The following is a 16,446-nucleotide window of genomic DNA, read 5'->3' as shown; positions in this document are numbered from 1 at the left end:
ATGGTCACCTCTGACCTCCACGGGCTGACCCGAGGGAAGGCTCCTAAACACCAATACATACAACATGTAATAAATACAATAAATGTAGCACATGAATCTAAAGATGACAGCACAATGTGAAACAAGTAGGAAACATTATTCAGCCACTTGACAATGAAAACAAACTCATTTAAACGAAAAAAAGGAAAAAAAAAGGACCTGATATTCAGTCCATTTTCTCCAAGGCATGACTTTTGTGTAACAGCCCGAGCTGGTTATGAATAAAAAAGTCTATTTTCTTTTTAATTTATCTGTGATGGGTTGTGGGAAGTGATGCTGACAAGTTTCATTTAGTTAGAAGCGCCAGTTGGCCAGTTTTGTTGAAATGTGTTAATAGTTTATATATCGCTGGATAAAATAAAATGAAATATACAAGGTGTCTAATGACACATTGTTTACTATTTCTTTACTGAGATGATTTTGTGTTAGAATGGAATTATGAATGGTAGCTTTGGAAGAGTGTAAAGTAACGGTAACCGGTTGTCGTGATGTGATGGTAGGGAGAACCCTAAAGATGATTTGTCCAGGAGCGCCCTAAATGGTGTAGTATTAGCAATAAGTAACAATGGCAGGAGTAGAGTATAATTGTTTTGATGATAACAAGTCATGTAATACCATGTAAACTTTTGTGCATCAAACATTTTCAAGACTTGAAAGATCTCAGGTGTGAGAGATTGAAAACTAGCTTTTTTGCATATAATTCAGACAGCAGAACATTTTACTATAGGATGTTTAGATAAGGAACATGTCTGACTCAGACAGGTTCCTCAACAAACAAAAAAAGATCTCATCAAAATACAATATCTTTCACATAAAAACAGAAGCATGAAGACCGCTCTTCTGGCCGGTCAACAAAGTCGGAACCCTTTTCAGTGACAATCATGCAGGTAAGCCTATAGCTAGCAAAGAAGACACAGCCATGTAGTTACCATGTTGAATATTGAATTAGCTGCAAGACTGTCTGTCTGCAGATGGTGCCTCATCATGAAGACACTGTAGCAACCTATCATAGATAATACCGATGCCTGAACGAATGACAAATCTAATCAGAGTCACACACTCAGAATATGAACATGCTGTCAGTCATTAAGACTAATAGATTTAGGCCATAGTTCCCAAACACAGGCTATGGATTCGTCATAGGACGAAAGAAGAAGAAAATAAAGCTGGACTAATAATTTGATTTCTTTGAGTGACTGCAGAGGCCAGCTGTGCTTTTTGGAGAAACAATAATACCGGAGAAAAAAATGTCAGCGATGAGAGTTAAGAAATAGATGGAGCTTTGTTGAAGAGAAAGACCTGATCTCAAGATAGATTAGGGTTGGGATGTGAATAGAACCCACCAGTGCTCCGGCTCAGCCGCTGGACCCCTGATAGTCTTTGAGCCGTGCAACAATGTCACCACCAGAGGCCAGGTCTCACTGCTATCTAACCCCATTATCTCACAGAAAGATTGATACACACCCCCTCCAGAGTGGAAGCACCACAAAAAGTGATACCCTTCCGTTCTCATTCATGTGGATTCAATAGTCCGCACACCCCCACGTCAAACTATATTTTAAGCCGTCTTTCACAGTTTGTCCTACTGAAACTCATTACTTGGGTATACTCATTTTCCCAGACATTCATAAAAATGCTTTGGCATTTAAATCCTGCCTCATGATGGGAAATGAATAAAGACTCATTGAAGACTCTGTTGTATATGAACTCCTGGGAGCCAGCCAGGTTCAGGTTTGGTTTAGTGACTGGGAGGCTGTCAGAAGCTCATTCCACACCTCGACCTTTGACACTTTTCACACCATCTGAATGGGAGTAAACAAGTGCAAAACATGAAACAGATCACAGGATGGACGGAAACTCCGGCCCTGCAGCAACGCTGTCTTTTGGCAGAAGGAAATGGGCCCTTCCCTTCAGACCAGACCCACCTAGCAGCTTTGTCACCCAAGTGAGATGAACATTGTTAGCAGATAGTTGCCAGAGGCGGCTACGGTGGCTCCAGTGAGTGAGATGGCATCCTGACTGTGAGAACTTTGACGCGACCAGACTGCAAGAGACACCACCCAATAACCATATAAATGGGAGACAATGGGCCTAATTGCAATCAGTCGCCTCTTTTTTATGTCCTGAGTTTCACCCTGACATTCTCAAGAGACCACTGCATGCATTTCAATAAAGCCATGTTGTTGTGGGGCAGCCTGAAGCGACATATATACAGTGGAGTGGTGCAAAGGCCCACACTCAAATGACACGATGCAAATACTCCCACAGAAGTCACACCTCGGTCACAGCCAGCTTTCTGTTTTACTCTTTCTGAGGCCTTTTGATGTTGTGAACAGAACAAACCCAGGAACAAACATGCAAACTGGTTTTGATACCTAATGAGGTTTTATGTGTGTTCAACTGTTTAAAACGTTTTTTCAAAAGACGATGTATCAGAGAGGCTCAGCTGCTTTAATGCCTAACACTACAGCTCAGACTGTAGCTGTAAAGAATGTGATTCACAAAGCTGTTCTTGTTTATAGCCTCACACAAACCAAAGGTGATGGGCCAAAACTGAACTACAGAGGGGAAGTGCAGTGTGTGGGCATTTCATTATGTAACTGACTTTGAAGCCAATCTTTGATGTCTATCTGTTCTTCTGTCTGAGATTAGATTACTAGGATTCGGTATGTCTTTAACAAATTTAACATATTCGACCATCCAGATTGGAAGATTATTAAAAGTAAAAATATTTTTGCCAAATGTAAATATTCCATGAGAAACAGTCTGACATACTGCCACTGAGAGACCTAGACATTATTACTGTATTAAAATATTACAAATGAATTCCCCTCAAAATGCCTTTATTTTTGCCTTATTAGTCCTGTTTTGTTATGGCTTGTAAGTGATATTTCTCACTTCTATTTTCTAAATAAATAGATCCTGACATCACTCACACCTTTATCCAACACTTCAGCCACTAAATTCTAACTTAAGATCCACCAATGTGTTGTTTATCACACAATACGAATCACTTTTTTGCCACTTTTGGATAAACATTAGATACAGTAGACAGATAAAAATACTCTTTTACAGATAACTCTATGCACACAAAACAAACCATTCTCTAATGGCTGTGTGGAGACATCTTAACATCAGTAGCAATCATGGCATTACATTTTCTCTTTTACAGCCAGGGAGGGTAACGTGTGAAGTATGTCACCTGCCATGAATGAGGACGATGGGTTATCTGCAAGATTTCTTAAGAGGGCAGCCATCATCAGAAGAGATGTGGCACCTGTAAACCAGCCTTATCCCCTTTTGAAGTGTCTGTTTGTATTGTTGAAGCCAACAAAGGAATTTTGCCACCCCTGTACTTACAAGAGAACATTAGTCAAACTGGGGGAGATAACAAGGGGAGGAAGGGAGTATGGGAGACATACTATTGCACTACACAGTCCACATGTACGTTTGCGCATGCATGTGTGCACATTCGATTACCACGCTGACGGCTCAGACTCAGGGTTTTTGTGTTCAGGTATGTTGCTGTATGATGTGGTCTGCTGGTGGTAGTGGCGGTTTGCAAGCCTGAAGGTTGACAAGGGGTCATCCTCCAGATCAATGCAGGCCGGGGTTGTAGTGCGGAGGAAGAGGCAGACATGATCGCTCATTAGTCACCTTTTCACCTCTTTGTAGCTCAAAGGGGTTCAGCAGGTAGGATGAGCATATATGCATTTCCAGAAGCGGTTTCTGCCTCATCCCGCACTGCTCTGGAGAAGGACAAGCTACCTAGCTGACTAGCCAACCATCTATCTCCCTGGAGCTGCGTCCGCTTTCTTCCCAGCTAGCTGCAACAACACTACAGCCCCACTGACGTGTGTTGGTCACTATGGATGTAAAGAGAACTGGATACAGCATCGTAGGCAGCACCCTGTTTATTCCTATGAAAGTTGTTCAGGGGCACATGAAGCAAAAACTGTTTGACTTCCGAGTACAGAATTTAGACTAAAATACCCGTATCTTCCAGCGATCTTTCGCATACATGGGGCCCATAGAGCAATTGCACAATTAAGCGTTTCTCTTAACACCGCCTCCCGGCCCTCGGTCCAGCCTCGTTCTCGGGCTCATTCACATGAATGGAGGATGTAAAATAACGTGTAAGTACCATTAGTTTACTTGCAAGTAACAGAACCTATATGTAAATCAATAAATACTCTCATCCTCCTATTCTCCTCCTGTTTGATTTCTATGCATCTTTCCATACTAGCAAACACAAGGAAATTTGTAAGAATTTGGTTTAATGCAAAACATATTGGTGAATCAAATATTACCTTGATCTATGTGTTGATAGACTTGTTTTTGTTTTTAAATGCTTACACCTTTTTTCCATTCCATTATTGGTGATTGGAAAAAAAACAGCTTAGTGTAGATGGATGGTGAAAATAAGATGCATGTCCAAATTCATCCGCATTATTGTGGACATGTCCTGAGTGAGTGAGATTGGGTGTATCAATTACAAGGTGACTAGCAGGGGAGAGAAGCGGGGTTATCATTAGCAGGGACTGGCGCTGGCCTCTGGTAGTTCCAGTAATTACCTCACAAAGGGTGGTGCTTGCCTTCCCACTGCTTTTCCCACACTGCACTCCAGGCTCAGAATTCCAATCGGCCCCAGACCTGCAATCTCCACGGTTTTAGACAGCAAATTACTGACAAGTCCCATTCTTCGCAGCACTGTAATTGCTTTTTAGTGCGGCTTTTATTGAGGCAACCCCAACCCCCTTGCCCTTCCCCAAATAAAGCTAAGTCAGGGAAGGGGCGAAGGGTTAATATAGATAGCATTAGTACCTAATTGGAAGGTCTTGGACTGCAGGAGAGTTTCATTCAAGTCCTGTCCTTTTTTTAAACCTTTTGCAGTCTTTGAGTGCATATAACTGCGTTTCTGTATTAAACTTATATATTAATAATCAAGAGAAGCATGTTTGCTTTCATATTTATAGTTCATTAGTTACACATTCGTTATGAAGATTGATGCAAACTCTGTAATCCTGCTTCTGCGTGTGTTTGCTCCAGAGAAGTGATGTCATAAAGGCCCTTCACATCCCATATTAAGAGAGGCACTGAGTATCTTGGCTACTCTACGAATTAAATCACTTCTTGTTGTCTTTCCCACCCCAGCGCATTACTCTCTCAATCTATCACTTTGTGGAAATCATTAGTCTCCTTGTCAATACAAGCTCAGAGCAGAGAAAACATCTCATTATGGGACTTAAAGAGATCCGTAGCATTCTGGGCTCTGTCAAGCTGTTCTTCTTTTCTTCAATATAGTTACTTTCTTTTCACTCAGAGGACAAATTCTCAACGTTCCAATGCCGGACAACCCAACAGTTGCCATTTGAAATGAGAAAAAGAGAAAGAATGGAAAATGGCTGAGGGATTAGAGGATCTAAACAGGATAAAGGGATAGGAGATCCTTGGTGTGATCCAGTTTAGTTTGAAAGATGGAGGGTCTTAACAAGGATTTGAGACTTTAGAATGCATTGTGCCATTATTTTCATCCTGTGCAGTTTCAGCTAAATTGTTTGCCGTTTTGTGGTCCTTACGATCCCATAGTTCTAAACATCTTCACATGCAAGTCTAGTCACAATATTTATTATTGTGACATAATGTGCTAATTATCCCTTTATTTAGATTTGTAACCATTTCCAGTTAGTTTCCCACGTGTGGACATGTAATAAAATGCATTTTTCACAAAGAGGAAAAATACAAAATGCAAAGATGGGCTAAGTATGGTTTATATACTGAAAAGTGATTGTTTTCTGTCCATGCATCAAACGTGACTACGTCCGGGCTTTGTTGGCGGAGCAGGAAAGTGCCCTTGGGCTACAACCTGCAATTGACTCGGGTAGCAACCTAATTTGCCCGTGCCCTTATGTGTCCATCTCCCTGTCAGTCTGAGCAGGTTGACACCTCTGACCCTGTCAGGGGTGTCAAATAGCTTGTCAGAGGCCTTCAATAAAGTACAATGACAAGCCCTCTAATGCATTACAACACGAGTTCCAGCCAGAAATGAGAGGCTGTAGCCTTTCCAGCCTCAAGGCAGACAGGTGCGCCGTCAAGTAACACACACACCAAGCACACACACATTCAAATAAGCCCTCCCTATCAAACCAATGACCAACAATATGATAGGTTAATAACACAGCTTACATGTTAAACATCCATATTAACATCTTTGGAGTAAACCGAATATCACGTTGTTAAGGAGGAATTATCAGTTGTCCAAACTATCATAATGTTTTCTGGCCTGTGGCGCACACTCTTGTATTTAATGTTCAAAATGCCTCCAAATTCATTATTCAATCACTTAAGGATTGTTTTTGAGGGGCTTACATAACCAAAAGAGATCAGTTGTAAGTAGCAATAAAAAACACCATACCTGGACCACCTTGAGAGCATGTTAGGCCTGTCACCATGAGGCCTCCCTAAAGGGCCCAAAGGGCCACTCACAATCAGCCTGTCAATGTCAGAGATGCCTGAATGCTGAAGAAATAAGGTGAGACTATGTTACAAATCATTTGGAATCAACATGACACATGAAAGATCCCAAAATGCCAAATCTGGACATAAACCTGGTTTTGACGCCACAGGTTTTGGTTGGTGCTGGTTGGTCGGTGAGGCCCTGCTTCGACATGCTGTGCATTCCAACCAATTATCCACCCCAAGGTGCACCAGGTTCACACTTTAATCTTTGATGGCTCCTCCAATGGGATATAGCTGGATTTAAAACTGGGAACAGGGTTGGGACAAACCTTAAAAATCTGTGTACACAGCAAACATGAATCAACTTCAAACCAACCCACTGAGGGAAACAAGAAAGTATTTCAAAGAAATACTTTTATCCTCATTGTTGTTTCATCTTGCAATGGCTCGTCATCATAGCCCATGTGGATGCTTGAAGCAAGTTTCAAAGAGCAGACTTGCCTCAAATATTACATCAATCAAAATGTCCCTTGAGTTCCTGGAAGGTGAAATGTTTCGTTGAATGTAGGTCATATAAAGGGTGCTGAGAATTTGAAGAAATGGACCATGGTAACCTCACGTCCAACCAAGTCATCCTTCACCAGGAAATCCAGTTCCCTGGCATGGATGTTGCTTTCTATGTGTACCCTTACACCTTGCCAGTATACCAACTTCCTGCAAGCCAGCGATTCCCATTCCCATTCTTATTTTCCCCTCCCACGCCAGAGGACCCCATGTCCTTTCCCCCGAAGTGCGTCCTTGAAGAGTTTGTCCCAACCATCTGTCACGGATGTCCCAGGACATCTCCTATCAACCCCAATGGCTCCCACATATACTACATCAGCTGTCATTGAAGGAGTGAGCTTAAAACCAATATTTGAATTACATTCATGCATACATGCTATGCTATGTAGCACAATTTGAATCAAAACACAGCTAGATAATAAAGAAGATAATTTGTGGCATCATGGATGAAGAAATTTGTACTGCGTAAGTAGGTTTTTGGAAAAATGTGATTAATGCAAGAAAAACACACAATGCATGACGAACTTACCATTTTTACTTGTAAGTTTGTTGCCCAAACATGTGGTTTATATGCATTTCATACCCTTCATTGCCATTCACCTTCTTGCCTTTGATTCCATAAACTGTGCTGTCAAAATACATGAGAACAATCTCCATGAGGTAATGACTCAATATGGAATCAAATATTTCCTCATGTACCCGGGGTGGAGTGCAAAATGTTATGTAAATCCCCTTAACGACCTTTTCAGGCTGCCGACAATCACCATACAAAGGTGATTGGCAGCCGACACCGGTGCACATTTATCCTTTTGCGCCAGCCTGTCTCTCTCTGTAGCGCCCCCTACTGTGAGAGGCGTGGGGTAGGGTGCCCAGTGGCACTTGTTGCCAATGGATGAAGCCAGCATGGATCCTCTCATGGCAACGATGCTGGTCGTTGTAATAATGTTTGGTTTGTTTCCTGCTTTACACCTCCTTTGGGATTTTGCCCGACCTATAATCCAGGACATGAGACGCAGAGGGAGGCGTCCCATGCCTGTCCATCCGAGTTCCAGCACTGCTTAGCCCAAACCAGCTCCTTTGTACGATTCACACAGCAGTCTATTGGTTGCCTGTGGGCCATTTCATAATGTGCATATATTATCATGAATATTATGATTATTGAAACCTCCACCACACCATTTACACAAACTCCAAATCCAAAATAAGTTATTTGAATACATTTATATATAAGGATTTGAAGGCTGACAAAACTGCAGATAACATTTCTCTCTTATGCATGAACTCTTATGCATACGCACACATTATCTCCCTCTGTCGCCGTCACACACACACAAACACACACACCAGATCAGCGTTCCCAAGCCCCTTACTGAGTGTTTTTATCCTTGCAAGGCCTCCTCTCAGAGGGGAGTAAAGCCACTACTGAGATCCTTATACCACTTCCTACTGAGAAGCTTGTTTTGCTCCTTGGCAGCCCTCTTCCATTCATAAACTGCAGACAAGCATCACTCTCTGCCTCATCAGAAATAAACGTATTTTGATTTGGGCATGACTGACTCTGCGACTTGGATAACGCCTCTCAGGTGACGATGTAGTCTGTAGACATTGCCCAGAAATTTACTAAAAGTGTATTTTTCCTGCGAAAAAAGGGGCTACATTGAAAATCTGATACTGTAGCTGTACCGTCTGTAGCCTTGACCCCCAGGTGGGAACATGTGTTCTGGGGACACATCTTACAGAAATAAAGAAGGGATTTAAAAATGAGAAAGAGAGAGAGAGAGAGCGCACAAGTGCGTGTGTGGAAGAAAATTTGTCAAAGCTTTTACACAAGTGGGGCCATCAGAATTTGTTTGTGTGTTTGTGTGTGTGCTTTGAGGGGGTGATATATACACCCCCTACTGTCCTATTTCTAGTCCACATCACAACTGTCAGTAACTAGTGAGATATGAAGCCGAAAAGGAGAAACGATGAAGGAGGGGAACCCTTCAAATGGATATTACCGCCGTGTTTGCCTGTGGAGCATGGAAAGGTGGATTTAGCACTACTAGGATCTTTTCTGTACCCTCGGCTCACTACATGGTACGTTATAAATGCATATTATGATCATTTCAACCCAATAAAGTGAGCTTTTTTCAATTTTAGTTAGAATCCTCACAAAATAAAAAAAGGTCAGCTGCTATTGAAAATATTCGTGAATCTTGAAATGATCCTGTAGATTGCTTAACATTATTTCTACATCATGTCTTTGAATTCGAAATGTTAGAAAACAACAATGGCAACCCGTCTACAGCGGTTTTCAGCCCTCAGGTATAATATTTCAACAACGGGATTATCTCCAGTCCCAATTCATGAATTTGGCTAAAGCAGAAGATACCGGAGTAATAAAATAACATTTTGACAGCTTTCATTGCATGTGTTCTCCCTGATCTGTGTTGTCTCAACCTCGGTGCCTGCACCTGTGCTCTGACTCTGTGCAAAGAAGAGAATGAGGGTTTGACTTTTGTTTTTCACAGCTGTATGGAGGATCAACAAATCAAACAGCTTATAGCTACTGTTTGGTTCGTGTCTTGTGAAACTATTTTTAAAGCCAATTTTTGTAGTCTGTGTCATATTTTGCATTGAGGAACTACAGTTCACAGTGCAGCGTTGAAGTCCTTGGCCCGTGCTTTTCATGTTTTTTTGCTGTAAGTTAAGCAGTGTGGTGGTTATTGGCCCAACTTGTATAGTTACAACTTAAAAGGAAAGTCACTCGCCTAAAAGTAAAGATGCTAACCAGTTCCAATGTTACACGACAGGTTTTGCTCTCATACCAATGTTTTTAAATTGGAGCAACTTGACATGGCATTAAATATCACTATTTAGAAAATGTATTTGCTTTAGGTCATCAAACATTATAGTACAATGTTGAGAGTGAAGTGTGTGACTGTGTAAGTGTGTAAGCGACGCCTTTTATGAAGCCAATTTATATATTTCGCTTGAACGTATACGTGTAAAAAGCCATGCTTTTTCAAGCAAAATCGTCTTTGTGACTGCGGTTGTATAGATATTCATGACGCGAAGAGAAGAACTGTGACTGGCTGCTGAGAGCTAACTTTACCGAGTCTGCTAGATAGCTCTTAGCTAACTTATCTGAATCAATATCTGAATTTACCCTGTTATCACATCACGCTCTCACGTGTGTCCGTGAAGTGCTAGTTTTTTAAGAACCATATTTCATTTTACAAACTGCACATATAATGATATCACAGATTTATGTTTTTTTTTCTTTTTAGATAGTAACACATCTCACATTTCAACACATATTTACCGACTTATACACACACTTAATGTACCTAAATACACACTGCTGCATGCGTGCATACACACCCCCAGCCAACAGTCTACACTTATCTACCTTCAGTCATACTTCCAACTCAAGTCTAGTGGGATGGATTGCATTGTTTCAAAGTGAGAGATGAGAGACTGCCAGTGTTTGGAATTTTTTTTCAGCTGAGCCACAGACAGCAATTTTTATCTTTTCCAATTTCAGAAATGGCATTAAGTCCCGCAGCCAGGATGTGTTTAAGTGGGGTGCGCATTTTTTTCATAGGAAGAGAATTTGATGATTGGCAATTATAGAGGCAAAGGAGATTACAATAGTTTGTCATTCTAACAGCCTCTTCAGGGATACCAAAGATGGCAATCTGAGGCGATGAGTCCAGAGTCAGTTTCAATATCTCCGATGTAAAATCAAAAAAAGACCTTCGGTATTCCACCAAGTTCAGGCATGACCAGAACATCGGAAACAAGTCTGCTGGTGCCTAAGAGCATCTGGCCAAATATGGCCTTTTGACAATTCAGTAACTGCAAGTAGATGGTCAATGTCAGAGGCCGGTGGAGCCTGCAGAAACACTAAGTTGTTGGATTTAGCAACGTTACACAATTTAAGTATAAATATAAGTGGAGCACATTCATTTTAATCAATTGTGCTCTACCTAAAGAGAGGGATAGACTGCTCCATCTCAGCGAGAGTGAAATTCTTTGTTGTGAAAATACTGCACAAATTTTGGCAAACGTCTAATTTACTAAATACGACTTTGTAGACAAAAAATAACAAACCACCTATCTACCAAATATCACTGTGTTTACCAAAATGCAACTTTTAATAGAACTGAGAAACTGTCTTGTCTATAGATTTACTGTCATGTGTATTTTGTTATTTTGAATAGATTTTGTTGAAGAATCTTAACAATGCTTCTCAGTAAACACCCGACACGCACACATAGAAAAAGACAACAGTTGCTGTGAAAATAAGTTGAAAGGGATGGCAGGGGAAAACCACAAATTATGGTTGCAGAGTGAGACAGCATTATGAGCCTTCCCTGTGTGGTCCATCAACAACTATAGACCCTTCTCCCCTCCTGCTGCTCTCTCCTGCCCTTCCACCCTCCTGCTGCCCCCTCTGCTGGGGGTAGCAGGCATAGTTGACCCTGGTTAAAATTCAACTGGCCCAACAATAGCATGGATAGACTTGTCCTTAATGACCTGGTTGAGGATCAAAAGGAAGTGGAAGTAGCATAGTTTGAAAACAAATACCTCAATAGATTTTAATTCACTTTAGATAGTACAGTATAAAAGATCAAAGGTCATCACCAGGATGCTCCCTAATAAAACAAGCCCTCTCTATGAACATCATCTAGAGTCTAGACACCTAATACACACAAATCATGTTGTACGTTCGACTATTCAGTGAATGTGTTATGTTTATGAGTCAGTCCCTTTAAAAATAAACATAAATTGTCCATCCTTGCCAAATTAAAATGACTGATATGTGGATGAGGAGATGCCAGCAAGATGGGCCATTATTGTACTCTGTACGCTGATTTAAAATATTTGTGGTTAAATGATATATTGTTGATCATTTAAATGGCAATAGGTTCAATAATATTTAAGAATGATAAGCAGTATACAGAGATATAGATTATGACACATTATAACACAGTAAACTAAGTAGAACAAGTAAAATAACTATATCATACCCTGTAAGTCCAGCAGCTGAAAGCTCTGGGAAAAGTCCACTAATTGGACCTGGAGTTAAATTAGTTTTATTAAACCATTATTCAAATATTAACCTTTAAGCTCAACATATCGTCATGAGTTTAGAAAGCAGTTTTAAATCTGCCTGTGAATGGTTTTTACATGTGTTTTAACAATCCTTTATAACACACTGTAAGGGTTTGTTGATGTGTGTAATCATTAAATAAGAGCGTGTGTGTGTGAGTGTAATAATAGAAAAATATTAACCAATAAATAATCATTCTCCCCTCAACCACAGGGGGCGACATCTTCCAGCTTTGACGGAAGTTTTGCTGGAACGGAACCTCTGACGTGTCAAATTGTCGCCATTTTCTTGAGGAAGGAAACGCCTTTAACAAGGGAGGAAACATCAACTGTGTAAGTGTGTAAGCAATGCCTTTTATGAAGACAATTTATAGATTTCGCTTGAACGCACTCGTTTAAAAAGCCATCAAAATCGTCTTTGTGACGGCGGTTGTATAGATATTCATGACGCGAGGAGAAAAACGGTGACCGGCTGCTGAGAGCTAACTTTACCGAGTGTGCTAGCTAGCTGTTAGCTAACTTATCTGAATCGATATCTGAATTTACCCTGTTATCACATCGCGCTCTCACGTGCGTCCGTATACCTTCTGTATTACGTAATCATAGAAAAAATTAAATAAGTATATCTGCATGTTGGTAAGTAATTTTCAATACAGTGTCGAAAATTATAAACCGGTTGGACGAGTGTTAGCGTCGTACCTTAGCATGCTAACGTTGTTTGTTTACGTAGGTTAGTCGGACAGCTTTTTGCATTGCACCATGGTAAGCTAACTGTTAAAGTACTCGAGTGAGCCGCGTTGGGTCGTTATTTGCCATAAACGTCGAGGTCTTAATATTTAACGTTAGTTACATTTAACATTACCGATGATACTTAAGGCTTAAGATATTTCATTTCCGGTGTTTCGGTATATCAAGCGACCCTGTTAACTGGCGACTTTCAGGCGAACGCGTGTTTTGTTGAAAAAGGAAGAGAACACACAAGTTTTAGTTTTTCATTACAACGTCAAAACAAACAAAATTCGAGATCGTATATAAGTAATAAAACAGTAAAGACTATTAACTAAGTAAAAAAGTACTAAAACAAATCCACAATAACTAAAATATAACTAAAAGTTGCTCTTCCTTTGAAATAATGAAGTTTGTAAATACACATAATCGCCTTTAGGAGCCTGTTTTGGGTAAACATTAATGACTGTATTGTGAAATGTTTTTCGATATAAGCATGTGGAAGTAATGAAGTTTGAATATCCTGCATCAAAAATAAATGTTCGAGACTAAAATGCATACAATCGAGTTTCCTCCACTGCTTACAACAACAAGCCAGGAACACGACAAAATGGACTTACATACAGCTAATTGATTAATTGACAAATAGTTTAAGCTCTACTTGCATACTATATTATTAGCCATAGTCTTCATACTGAATTTATCTGTTGTTTCTTTTAAGGTTTGTTTTTTTTAGCTGAAGTAGGTCCCCCATCATCAGCCGCCATGGGGAATATGTTTACGCAGGTCTTTAGTAGTTTGTTTGGGAAGAAGGAGATGAGGATCCTTATGGTGGGTCTGGATGCTGCTGGAAAGACAACTATTTTGTACAAGTTGAAACTTGGAGAGATTGTGACTACCATTCCCACAATAGGTAACTCAAATATTGTAAAATATTGATGTCTTCATGTGTTTTGTGACCATATCACTGTCAAATGAGAACTTATGTGTACTTGATGTGATTCTTTGTTTTTGTTTTTCGTTCAGGTTTTAATGTGGAGACTGTAGAATACAAGAACATCAGTTTCACAGTATGGGATGTTGGTGGTCAAGACAAAATTCGCCCGCTGTGGCGTCACTACTTCCAGAACACACAGGGTATGTATAGTCATGTCACAACTTTAGTTTTTGACATTTTGGGGGATTTAAATAGTTCACTTTGTTCGGGGTTTTGTTGTATTCACTACATTTCCACTGCATTGTATTTAAAAGATACAGGACACGTCACACACTCATTCATTTGTTTTCCATTTGCTCTTGTTCTAGGTCTCATATTTGTTGTGGACAGCAACGACAGAGAGCGAGTTCAGGAGGCTCGTGAAGAGCTCGCACGGATGTTGGGAGAGGACGAGTTGCGTGATGCTGTGCTATTAGTGTTTGCCAACAAACAAGTAAGTCATAAGAGTGACATTTTTCGATATAAGCAGGCGTATATAGTAACCACTTTTCTACACGTTTTTCCTGTTGTGCTCACGTTGGCTTTAATGTTTTGTTTGCTCACTGTTTTATTGTTTGTAGGATCTTCCAAATGCTATGAATGCAGCAGAACTCACAGACAAGTTGGGTCTTCACAACCTACGCCACAGAAACTGGTACATCCAGGCGACCTGTGCCACCACCGGGGATGGCCTATACGAAGGACTCGATTGGTTGTCTAATCAGCTCAAAAAACAATAATCACCGGCCATCCACCCAATCTCAGACCATGCTCTCGACTCCTAAAGTTTTGCAAAACTAAGTTACCCTCTCCAAAAAGAAGTACTGGAAGTTTCCCTTACCTCAGCGGTTATTGTTATAAACATACAGGCCAGTGGTGGGGATGATCTATTCTTGTAAAGCTGTCAGGTTTTATTATTTTATTTTATGTAACTGTAAATATATTTGGTAATGGGGCAGCTTATTGCACTCTACAGATCCTGTCGTGGTTATTTCTCTTTCGGGCTGATGGGCAGCCGTGTGCGCATTGAATAATAAAAGGGAGGTGAGGAATAAGAATTTACCAGCGCGATGGCCCAGGACCTCAATGCAATCTGATGACTTATTATCTGGTCACACGTACAGTAGCGGCTGATGGGCTTTTAATTAAAAAAAACTGACTTAAACACTGATGCACTACTTGCAGCCACTGTGGTTATTTTAACAAGTGACTGCATGTACCAGCCCAGCCCCCCCCCCCCCCCCAAAAAAAATTACCAATTAGTAAACACAGGCATGGCCTCTTTGTACCGAAATCCCCCCTTTTCCAAGCTGAAAACTCCTGTCTGTGAACACGTACCAGCCTTTGTTATACAGTAAGTCGAATTGAGAAATGCTGCAACAATCTCACATCTACCTGCTTCACGGTTGTTTGAAAGGCAGTATGTTGAGACAGCATTGGGTTTTTGTATTTTTGAGTCTCAGGTTTATCATGTGCTGCCTTTGAAATATACTTGTTAGCAAAACTGCATGAGGTGGTCCGTTGGTCTTTAGGGTCATATTCACTGGGTGTTTACATCATTAGGCTGCACAGGAACCATTCTTTCAACAGCCCTAGACTGTGGCTTGTGTGTACTGTGTTCGGTAATTGTAACTAAAGAAGCTGCACACTACAACGGCCCTTCTGTCTTTACTAAAGGCTCACGTAATTCATGCCTTTATTTAGTTATCACAATCTGAGAAGTGGTGTTTTGATGGCAATACAAAATCAGTTTCAACTTCACGTTTAGCGTAGTGCTGGTATTTCTTCCTTTGCAGCACATTGTGCTTGGGGGTAAATGAAAGGCTGAACATACGCCTTCTTTATCCAAGACACATGTCACCTTTTATTTTCCACCTTTCTTTTGGAAGAGGTGTGGGTGTTGCTTTACTGCTCCGAACATGTCTGGAGGGTGCATCAAACAGTTTTTTGACTTATAACTGCCTAAAATTGTGAGAACTATGTTAATCTCTTACTTAAGATTGTGTGGTTTTTTTTTTTTTATGTAAAGCATTTGTTTTGTGAGGAAAAAGCACTGTAATTAAAGTGACTGGAGACTTTTTTTTTTTTTTTTCTGCAACTGATTTTCATTTTCACACTCTATGCAATAAAACTGCTGAATGTTAAGGTGCGTAATGTAGCTTCTATCGATACTTTGTAGTATTTTGTCATTTTAAATTGATGCAATTAAAACATTCACACCTAAATTTACTACTTTTATATAAACACTAGTGCTGAATGATTAGTGAATCAATAGAAAAGTAATTAACAAAAGTATTGTTTTGTGTCATTTATCAAGCAGAACATGCCTGATATTCTATCTGAGCCTCTAAATCGCTCCTTTTCACTTCGGACATTTTGACTTGTCATAGCAGGAAAAGCACAGGTGATACTAATAACACTAACGATGGCTCTGTTGTGTGCAAGTGCTCCAGTGAGAATAACGAGCTAGGATGCTAAGTGAAATTCAGCCATCATTCATTTCATCCTCTGAAAGTCAAAATGTCTTCTGTGAGAAAGGCCTTCTGAGAGTGCTTTTCTGCTAAATACAGTTTTTCTATTTT

General features: G+C 40.4%; 1 protein-coding gene across 1 annotated transcript; it reads left to right on the top strand.

Moving 5' to 3' along the window:
• Positions 1–12,399: 12,399 nt before the first annotated feature.
• On the top strand, positions 12,400–16,009 carry arf1 (ADP-ribosylation factor 1). Its single transcript, XM_031865240.1, has 5 exons — positions 12,400–12,495; positions 13,610–13,801; positions 13,915–14,025; positions 14,194–14,318; positions 14,446–16,009. Exons 2-5 carry the CDS (start codon positions 13,654–13,656, stop codon positions 14,602–14,604), a joined length of 543 nt encoding a protein of 180 aa, XP_031721100.1. The 5' UTR covers positions 12,400–12,495; positions 13,610–13,653; the 3' UTR covers positions 14,605–16,009.
• Positions 16,010–16,446: the final 437 nt, after the last annotated feature.

The sequence above is a fragment of the Anarrhichthys ocellatus genome, unplaced genomic scaffold, assembly GCF_004355925.1.
Source record: "Anarrhichthys ocellatus isolate YVR2014 unplaced genomic scaffold, GSC_Weel_1.0 scaffold32, whole genome shotgun sequence".
In the NCBI taxonomy this organism is placed as follows: domain Eukaryota; kingdom Metazoa; phylum Chordata; class Actinopteri; order Perciformes; family Anarhichadidae; genus Anarrhichthys; species Anarrhichthys ocellatus.
The sequence above is the reverse complement of the archived record's forward strand: the minus strand, read 5'-3'. Positions and strand labels throughout refer to the sequence as shown.